Consider the following 11265-nt stretch of genomic DNA (forward strand, 5'->3'; position numbering starts at 1 on the left):
AACAACAATTAATCGAACATTATCTCCGAAACATGTAAAACTTAAACCTATTTATGCCTAGCGTCTAGAAAAAAATGATTGGCAAACAGCGTAGACCCAGATGAGACGCCGCATGATGCGGCGTCTCATCAGGGTCTGCGCTGTTTGTTTTAAGGAATTTCTGTAAGAAGCATTCAAAATATAGAAATAAATATTCTAGACAATCCCTAATTATGGAAATAAATTGATCCAATTTAAAAGGATGGGAGAGTCCACTAGGCATAAATGGGTTAATAAAACTTCGAAACGCCACAAACCAATTCGTGTATAAAATTTAAAATACCGAACTACTCTAACCCAATCCGGTCACTTACCGAACCATTCGTGTTTATTTGGGAACACAAATTTTCGCCGCCGATTCATGTTTATATCCAATTGGTTATGTATAAATTTCTAAACCATTTCTAATAATATTGGTTGAACTTTCATCTGATAGCAGCCACAAGAATAATACAAATTAAGATAAGATAGCTAAATTTCTGATCGCTATAATTATAAGTTTACAATAATTTTCTATTCTTCAATATACATGTATTACTATTTTCACTTTTAACTTTCAATTAATGTCAATACAAAACTAATTTCTAAAAAGATTCAATTAAGAAATGTTTAAACACAAATGATAGCACAAATAATATCTTCAAAATCACTTTAAATAAAATGCACATGTGTACTTTTAATTACATCTACTTCAAAAGAACACAATTTCTATCACACAACTTCCTAATTCTCCAGCAAAACAAAATCACAAATGCTCTTTACTGAAACTGTTCAGGCCCTTCAAAACTTCAAAACTATTACAAAATTGAATATCGCCGAATTCGAATATTCGAATAGTTCTGAATTCTTCACCCAAAGCTATGCGGTGCCCGGGTGTTCGCATGTGTCTTATGTGGCTATCGGCAGTTGTAATCTTTTTGGAGGACAAACATGTCGCAAGTCTTTAAACAATATCTGTAAGAAGCGTTTTGGCTCACATGATTCTTTTAAAATGAAGGTAAATATCTGATATAATAAATGTTTAGCGAATCAAAGATCAAATACTTGATCAATGCTTTGTTGCGCGTTAAGATGACCTGAGCAATTGAAGTTGCTTATTGAATTGTTCATTTCAGTGCGATAACTGAAAATAAAATACATTGATTACGTTGTTTGATACAAGCTTTAAACAGAATGATGTACGCGATTATACTGCACAAATAAACAGCGCAATATGTGTCAAAACACTTTATCATTAATTAAATCGATAGCATGTTGATGTTTTGCTGGAAAATTCAAAACTATTGGAACTATTTTTGAGCAGCTAAATTAAAATCGGATGTTATGCGTGTAATGTGATTAAGATGATTTTCCGTGGTATCAACCTTAATAAAATTTTCCAGACAATATAATAAAATATAAAATCATAATTCATTTTTTACCGTAAACATTGATTAACATCATTGTTTTAAATCTCGTTAAGCATTTTATTTGGTTTAACTAAGTAAAATGCTTTACGATACACTTAATAATAATAACATGCATTGCATAAGCATAACATCTGAAATCTATAGTTTATGTCTTCAGCTCAAAAGCTCTTCAAAGCCAAAAACAAGGCTGGTAAACTCTTCCGGCTTATACTATCATTAGTTAATGAAGCAAAAATGATAAGCCTATGTGGACAGAAGATGGTAATCCCTTCTGGTTCTAAATAGAACAAAATGTTCGTACATAACCATATTCCCAGCATTCCTTATGTATATTTCAGTATTGACCATAGGAAGTGTCTGGACGTGCACAATGTTGTCAGCAAAACATGATGCTGCTGGCAATTAATCATTTATCAGAAAATGCATTTTTTATTTGAACGTTTGAACGTTGGATTAATTACGGCTTCAAAATATTAGAAGTGTACATAGGGATTCAAAGTTAGGTCATGGCATTTTGTTATTTTATCTTCATTTATTACGACCAAAGGTCTTTTGTTTCTAATTAAAAACTGCCGGTTAATAATGTTAGAATTTATGCTGACGTATTATTAAAGCAATACTGTGACATATAAACCACACAAACCGTGTCAGGTGAATTAATTAATGAAATGGGTATACAATTTCATTTCGAGTAATCTGACGAAATGGAAATCACTTTCTCCCTTTAACATAAACAATATTTCTTTGTTCATACAAGGTGCTTACTTTAGAATGGTGTAACCCGACTATCTATCGGCTCATTACTCAACATAACCAGCGGCAAATTATTATTAACATTATTTCAAATTAGCTATAACAAACTATAACACAATCGTGGGTCTTCGATAGACAAAAGAGAAGCAATAAACTGTTACAGTAATAATATGATCGCCAAATAATTTTGTAACCCAATACTGCCATTTTCTACCCACACTTGGTATTGAATTTGCAGTGACATAGTTGAGATAATATCATTATACAAAACTAGTTATCTGATTTTCGAAACGTTAGATTACTATAGACCGTATACTAAGTGTGTCGATTTTGTTCATGTGCATCGACTTCGTTCAAATAAAAAATACATACACTGGGGTCTAAACACACTATTCTGCTTCTAACATAAATATTGTATGAAACCCTTAATATATTGTATATTTATTACTTGTTTGTTCTTACCGATTGGTTTAGTAATTCATACACTGTTGTACATGTATATGATGTTTAAACACCTATCATTGTATCTATTAACATAATAGTATTTTTATTATACTGATGAACTTTTAATATATTGTGTTTATCTGTACATCATTGTCGATCGGCGTTTAGCCGGTGTTCCAAAAAAAAAACTTGAGACTGGAACATGTTTATAGAAGTTTGCTATCATATAATGAGTTTCCAGATACACATCTGAGAGAGGTATTTGTAACAACATGGCGAAGGAATCAGAATTTCATTTAAAAAATAATATATTCCGCATAATTCTGTTAACACGTCTAAGGACAAGACTCATTGGTTTAAAAAATTAAATAGCATTAATATACTTTTAAATCATGATTAAATCTGGATCATTAATTATGAGTAAAAGGTCGCTGATCTGTCATGTTTTTTTCAAGTAGTTTTTTTGAAGATATTGCATAGTTCTAAGTATTTACTTAAAGGGGCCGTTTCACAGATTTTGGCATGTTTTAAAGTTTTCCATTAAATGCTTGATATCTATCAATGTAAACATTCGATCTGAAAAGCTCCAGTAAACCAAATCAAGAATACAATTTAAAAAAAGAAAAAAAGGTAACCCTCATCAGAACTCGAGCCACTGACCCCTGGAGTAAAAAGTCTTGCGCTTTTGAACACTCGGCCATCCTTCCTTTTACAATCATAGATGTATTTTATACTTCATATAAGCGATCCTCGTAGTATCACAAAATATAACGACATCAACACAATTCTCCAAATTATTCAATCGTTTCGCGTTGCAAGGCTTTATAATTTTCAGGTTTTTATATCGTCAAAAGATGCATATAATTTTTGTCAATTTACCCAAACGTGAAAGGCCCCTTTAACATAGGACAGCATACTTTTATAAGTGCGCAGTAAAGACGGTATAACAAATATACGAACTTTTAAAATAAGACGAATACTGCAAAGTTGCGTGCATGTATTAGTTGCATGTATATCAGTATCAGTGATGACGTTGGAAATATATAGAGGATATTTGTTGGATTCGATGGAATATCGATTTTATTTCACGAGTGATCATATAAAATAATATTTTCACGAGTGGCGCATGTATTTTTTATAATCACGAGTGAATTAAAAACGATATTCCATCGAATCCAACAAATTTTCTTTTTATTTTATGCTCTTTTCATCGTTTATTTACATTGGAAAAGAGTTTAAACTGGATAATTTCGTCGGAAAAATGACGTCATTTCACAGTAAAACAGTGAAAAATATCGTTATTTTTCACTGTTATTTTTCACTGTTTAAAACAGTGAAATACCAGTTTTATTTCACTGATATTTCTCTATAAACCACCGGAAAGCATAAAATAAATATATATATTATATATACATGTACTTCATCCTAATTGTCTAGTCGTGATTGTTGTTTTAAATCAACAAAAGACTGCCAATACCAATAAATACAATTCTTCGCTAATAATCATCGCACTCTGTGCGTTGCTTGACTTTCGGTTATATGTACCTGCGTTTAAACACCTTATTTCGTTTATAAAAAGTTAAAATGAACTCTTGAAACTTAATAAAAACGGCATGCAGTTGATTTTATTTTTAATTCCATAAGCCTCACGCTCTTTCAATTTCATAAGCCTCTCGCCCGGTGCATTTGCTATTTACTTTTTTATCCTTGTTACTTTGTTGCCAAGAGGCTATCGGTGAGTAACAATGCAATTATTAATAATCGCCTATTTATGGAAAACAAATATTCACAGGCGCTATTATGATGCATTGCGACAAGCGAGGACGAATTATGTAGATAATTGATTTAAACCGACATTTCGAAAAGGTACTTTATTTAACAATTGACATCTAGAAGCCTACATAAACCTAACGTAATGCTGTTTTGTATTGTTATTGGTAACACAAAGAATAACAGATGCATAAAATACAAATGACGTGTAGTGGAAACAATAATCCACGTAAAAAAGCAATAATAATCGATAAACATATTGCCATGAAACAGGCATCTTTATGAGGGGTGCAATTGATGTTGTTGTTTTTTCATTTAACTTAGAACTTTAACTTAACTTTCTCACTCAGAAGCAAAGTGACAGTGGCTATGTGCAAACAGCCTAAAACCAGAGCAGCATGTGAGTAACTCGCTTCCTGTTCAGGTTCAATACTGTTTGCTGTTCATCAGTATCTAAGGATTGGAAATGAAGCCTTTAAAACTTGAATCTTTAATTGAATTTAAGTTTCTAAGGGACAACACATGTATCAAATGCGTATCTAAGTGGGAAAGGGTTAATTCGCCCATAAATCAGCCTACAATCCCGTCCATATCAGATTAGTGCGATTTTCAGTTTCGTCTCGCATCAATGACGCTAAATCCAACATATTGCTACGGATGTCAGTTCCTCATTTACATATACCACTTAGACTTACTTAACCCATTTAAGCCTAGCGGACTCTCCCATCCTTCTAAATTGGATCAATTTATTTCCAAAATAAGGGGTGTCTAGTATATTTATTTCTATATTTAGAATATTTCTTATAGACATGCCTTTAAGCAAACAGCGCAGACCCATCATGCGGCGTCTCATCTGGGTCTACGCTGTTTGCCAAGGCCTTTTTTTCTAGACGCTAGGCATAAATGGGTTACAGCTTGAACACATGGTGTATAGTGGAAATCTTGCGCCATTTTGGATGTACCTTGGCAACAATCTTTGATGTATCAAAACAAGAAACGTTATTACTTTTCGTGCACACGTTAGCTAATGATTTACATGACAAAAAATCGTAGCACTTCTAGTAGCTTTATTGAGAACTTTTTATATAGGGCAATATTTCGCCGAAAATAAAAAGAAGTCATACAGTCGCGTTTAACCTCTTATTTGTTAGACGGATATAAATCTTATCATAATATACTATTCAATTAAGCTACAGACACTTGTTGCAGATCTGTTGAATCAGTTAAATTAAATTCATGAACAAACCTCTATAAGTTTTTAACAATGGTTAACCGGACCGCTGTAGTGACATGTCAAAAATTATTTAATATCCCAAACAAGGTTATCTATTGAACAACCATACCTATTTCAAAATGAAGTGAGTGAATTTGTGTAGAAAGATTTGCGAATATTTACTCCGTAGAAATTTCATAAGCTCACTTCTTTTTGAGTGGTATTTGAGGTCTCAAAGAGTAAAAGCGTGGGTTCTAACAATAAGTGGTATGTAACCGGTATGAAGCGGCTTGCTATGCAATGTTTAAGCTTTCGATTGTTCCATCACCTTACTGAAGATTATTGACGGCCTTCACATAACTCAATGCGTTAGTTTCAACAAAAGATTTAATACTTTTCCAAACAAACGTTATTATATTACTTTATATAGAATTTATGGTATTTACATGGATAATACAGGGTGATTTCAATTTGTCTCCTCGACAAACAAACAATGAATTTGCAAATTTTAGATGTCAAACATGCATTATAAGATTGTTTCGAAGCCAAGAATAAAAAATTGAATTGAATAACTATTATGGTGATGCTGCTACTGATGGAGTTGCCGATGGTGAACATGCTGGTACTATATCAACTGGTTCAACTGACAATTTTATTTTTCTCTATTTAAATATTGCAAAGATCGAATTTAAATCAATAAATCAATGAATCCTTTTGCAAATGCTCTATCATGAATCCTCGGGAAGACGTGCGTATAATAGGTGGCTATGATTGAAAATTTATCTCGGCTCTTTACTACTTTCATAAATGAGCCGTCATTCCAACCTCTATCAGCACTATTTGCTTATTTGCTGAATGAATCAATAACTCGGAATAGCTTGTAAATCAAATGTGTCGCCAGTGTCTCATAATATGAATGAAGCTATTCACGTTTAATTTTATTGGGGTAAAGTAACCTGTTCAATTGCATGATTTACAATATTTTGCAATTTATTGAGATTTCCACTCGTTTGTATCAGGAAACAAATGTGATCATATGTTTATTGTTTCAGTGACTTTTAAAAATCAATCGGACAGTCAGGGATAAACGAGGTCGTATAAAAGATTTCTTTATCTACGTGTTATGGTTGTGTGACAATATAATGAAATGAAAAAAGATATCGCATACGTAAGCCTTTCTCTCGCACCACGCTATTCATAGCACATATTATATGAACAAAGACAAGTAAGAAACACCCAACTTTTATATGGCCACAGAGTCAACATTTAACCCATTTATGCCCAGTGGACTCTCCCATCCTTCTAAATTGGATCAAATTATTTCCAAAAGTAGGGATGTCTGGTATATTTATTTCTATATTTAGAATATTTCTTACAGATATTTCTTTAAGCAAACAGCGCAGACCCAGATGAGACGCCGCATTATGCGGCGTCTCATCTGGGTCTACGCTGTTTGCAATGTCCTTTTTTCAGGACGCTAGGCATGAATGGGTTAAATTATGCTTTTTTGTTGTAGCATCCCACACAAACAACCTCGAGGACAACACACGGTAATTATATTGGACTAACCTTGTTTCAAATACGACGTTTAAACACGCACAGATCAAGCATTTATAACTCTTAAATGCCCTTTAAGTATAGATTTTTAGCAACAAAATATCAGAAGACTTTCTGAGAAATCCATCGCGTGAAACAAAGAAGCAGTATTGAGGCAACAAAAAATGTCCATTGACAACCGTGAAGGAAACCGTTTCAATTAAACTTGTGTTTCAATACGTCCATGCGCGTAGCCAATCTCTTCGGCTCGGATTAACTTGTCGGTTTAGGTCAGTTACTGCAGATCCATTGAAATCAAACCCACAGTGTATTCATAAAAACCGAACGGATTATCACAACTTGCATATCATTCGAAAGCAATTGCATTGCTTAAAAAATCACATGTAAGGGCGACATACATTTCTACAGTCTGTTATAAGATATAATTATAAGATTTAATAAAGATGACGTTCAGGGTTTTACCACAAAACTATTTAAGGTTTACTCTATGTATTGGATCTCCAGAGGGAGGAAATTATTAAAACTTCAAACATTTACTCTTTTATTAAATATTTCGGCCAAAGGCCTTCTTCAGTAAACGATTACTAAGACAAACTTTACATAGCGTTTTCTTCTGTTGATCATAACGGAAGTAAATACAAATAAATCAAATAAATTTTTATTTAAGTTTTACCCACTTATTGTTAATTTCATTTGTGATTTGAACGCTTCATTCATTTGTGATTTGAACGCTGGTATTGAACGAATAATTACTGTTCAGGTGTTTTTCATTTAGAATGAGCCTCGCTCTGGGAAAACTGGCCTTAATTCCTATGCGTAAATTGTCGTTCCAGATTAGACTGTGCGGTTTTATTTCTACAAAGAAATAAAAGCTAAAACATTTTATTCAGTATTGCACATTATTTTTGGACATGTGAAACCTCTCTGATATAGTTTAAATGTTGACAGACCCTTAACAATATGTTTGATTCAGAGCTTTATTAATATATTGAATCAATCTTAAATACAGCCGAAACAGTCTAATATTATTGTAATTTCATACATAAAACATAAGTATGTCTGACCATATTATTCAAAGTTTACGGATCCATTAATAGTTTTATTAAATGTATCAAAAGTGTGTTTGTTATATGTTTGAATTCATATTAATCATCACCGACATAAGTAGTAAAAATTGAAAGTAAACTTGATAAAAGACAGAAGGACAAAACAACTGACAATTAAATACTAGAACATGGATTTAAAACAAGCGCGTACTGATGTCGAAGTATATATAAAAACGCATCAATCGTTGTTTATTATTCGATAAACATAAAAAAGCTGAAATTATTATTATAAATCAACTGTATAAAAAACGCATTTTAACCCCTCGTTAAATCAGATCAACAATAAACTAACAAACAAGTGTTTAAGTTAACAAAAAAGACGAATTCCCCTTGAAATAATATTGTGCGACTCACGGAATCTACAAATGTACCGACAGCAATTTCAACAGATCGATACCCTCCGATCACAGTGTGATAGGATTATGTAAATAGAGACAGGTAGGTCAATATAATACCCACAATGTTAGACAGGAGACGTCAATATAATGATTACAGTATGTATACAACCACTGCAGTTGATACCATCTCGCATACCGTTACGGCGGAACAATACTAGCTATTAAAGGGACTCTATTCATTTCAGTACGGTCACGATACTTTGACGCACGATTCAAGAGTCATTTTCAAAGAATAAATTCGTGTTACAATCGATTACGGTAATGCATTACACATCATGTTCTGGTATGGAACCGAACGGTACGCTACGGCAACGTACGGTATGGCACGTATAGTACAATTCGAATAGGTACTACACTTTCTCCCGGTACATATGATATAACGTTGAAAAGATTCGGCACAGCATGGAATTCAACAGGATGCAGTGTTCTACAGAATGACACGTTAGGGTACGGTCCGTTTTGTATGACTGATCGATATCAATTATTTAACGACACATGTTTATATGAAATATGCAAAGCACTATAAAGTCACTGACCTCTATACCCGCCATGGGGACGTATCCCATTATGTAGTGCCACTACCGGCGATGGGGGCGGAGCCTCGTCAAAACACACTTCAACACGCTTCAGCCGCGGCCGTTTGATTTCCGTCCCAGCGCTATATGGGCGTACATAGGTTCTATTTGTCATGGCGTTAACGCTTTAAGCCCTTTAACGTTAAATATTAAAGGTTTGCTTTTCTTCTGAACGTTTTCCCCGTCTCTGTTACTAGAGTCGTACCGTTGCTCTCTCTATACTAAAACACTTTATATACTAGGAAATGTAGATTTTCGTACGTTTGTGATAGCATTTTTTTCCAAAGCAAAAAGTAAGTAACGGATATTTCAACTTCCACGGTATTTTCAACGACGTATGTAGTGTCAGATCGAAACATAAGTATATATTGGATTCCGAAGACTGTTTGGACAAGGTACTTCTTACACGAAATCAACTCTTCTATTATGCAAATATTAGTCAAAACATCAAAATAAATCCTGTTTTAAGACTTGAGAAAAACTTTTGTAGACATTGACATTGACATAATTATCTGAATAAAGTATTTCTATGGTGTTTTTTTACTTCACTTTCTTTTTCTCCAGTTGTAGACATGCCGCTTTAATATATAAGAGGGTATGTGTTACATGTACCCAATCTACTGACGTGCTGCAAACAAACAGCGTAAACTGTTTTATTTCAAGTCACAAAACTGCATTTACATGTTGATCGCTTTGTAGAAAAGGTATCATTCTGTACGTGGATTCCGTTTATTGACGAAAACAGAAGTAATTCACTGGTGAAAACAAAAGTAATTTTATGGTGAAAACAGAAGTAATTCTCTGGTGAAAACAGAAGTAATTCACTGGTGAAAACAGAAGTAATTCGCTGGTAGGGACGTAACTTAATTCTTCATAAATTCTATCTTTTCATATCCGAATCATTGTTACCAAAGCATAAATCTCTAACTGATGTCCCCACTTTGTAGGCTAAAGTCTTATTTAGAATAGGCTTTGTCCTTTTTTTTAACACAAATTGATTTCAGCCGATATTAAAAGAAAATATTTATACAGTCATATTTGCGATACTTATCTTATCTCACACATTCGCCGTTGTATTGTATTCCTTTGGCACACTTTTTATGATTGAATTTTAACATTACTCAAAGTGGGCTTAGTATCTTTTGGTTTCTTGTTTTCAAAGAAGTTATCTTGAGCGATTCATGTCTTTTAAATACTCCTTTACCAGCGATGTCCTTTAACATAAAAACAATTTAAAACTAATAGTGTCTACAGTTCACGTAAACCTGTATTGTTAAACCACCGTGCAAATATATTTCCCCGTGACCTTAAATAAATAAGTTAAGTTCTACCGCAGCCGAATATCCAAACACGAGATAGTAAAAATATATTGAAAATGATCGATCTGTACCGCCATGTTGTTTTCGGTCGGTAGTCAATGGCACACACGCAAATTTTAAAATGAAAGCATTTATAGATCGAACTAAATTGTCGAAGGCGGGATTTGTAGTAGAGGGGGGGGGGGGGGGGGGGGGGTAATACCAGAGTTCGATCTTGAAAACTAATCTTTTACGATAATACGGGATAGAATACCGATCGTTAAAATCTAATCTATTAATCTACACTGCCATTACGTTTCAAGTGTAGCTCCATAGCCGATACTCTTCGATTTAATTTAATGCCTGTTTTATTTTTTTACAAGTCAACGCTTGTTTACCACAAAAGAAAATCTATTGGAAAACATGTGGTTAACGTGTAAATCAACTTTGATAGAGAGCTGCGACATTAATGACGAATTAAGGCACTCAAAGCTCAATTAATTTCCCATTCAAGTAAGCTGTTTTCAGCGAGTATAGAGCAGTGTCAGCATAATTTACTGTGAATGGAATTTCAAACATGCCCCAGTCTCAGGACGGTTAAGTGCAAATTAATTAGGAAAACAATTACATCAATGCATTTGAATCTGAGCATATATGTGACAGGAACTTAAATTTAAACAACACATAACAGCAACAAATAAAT

At 33.4% G+C, this 11265-nt stretch overlaps 1 protein-coding gene across 3 annotated transcripts in view; it reads right to left on the reverse strand.

Moving 5' to 3' along the window:
* Nucleotides 1-10702, reverse strand: part of LOC127834094 (uncharacterized) — a 36204-nt gene extending 25502 nt beyond the window's left edge. For 2 of the 3 annotated variants that reach the window (XM_052359696.1, XM_052359695.1), the window contains exon 1: nt 9226-10702. In XM_052359696.1, coding sequence (XP_052215656.1) covers nt 9226-9379 — 154 coding nt within the window. In that variant the 5' untranslated portion in view covers nt 9380-10702. Of the gene's footprint in view, nt 1-353; nt 850-9225 lie in introns of those variants that run through there. The other variant, XM_052359697.1, reaches the window with a different exon arrangement.
* Nucleotides 10703-11265: the final 563 nt, after the last annotated feature.

This window comes from Dreissena polymorpha, chromosome 6, assembly GCF_020536995.1.
Source record: "Dreissena polymorpha isolate Duluth1 chromosome 6, UMN_Dpol_1.0, whole genome shotgun sequence".
In the NCBI taxonomy this organism is placed as follows: domain Eukaryota; kingdom Metazoa; phylum Mollusca; class Bivalvia; order Myida; family Dreissenidae; genus Dreissena; species Dreissena polymorpha.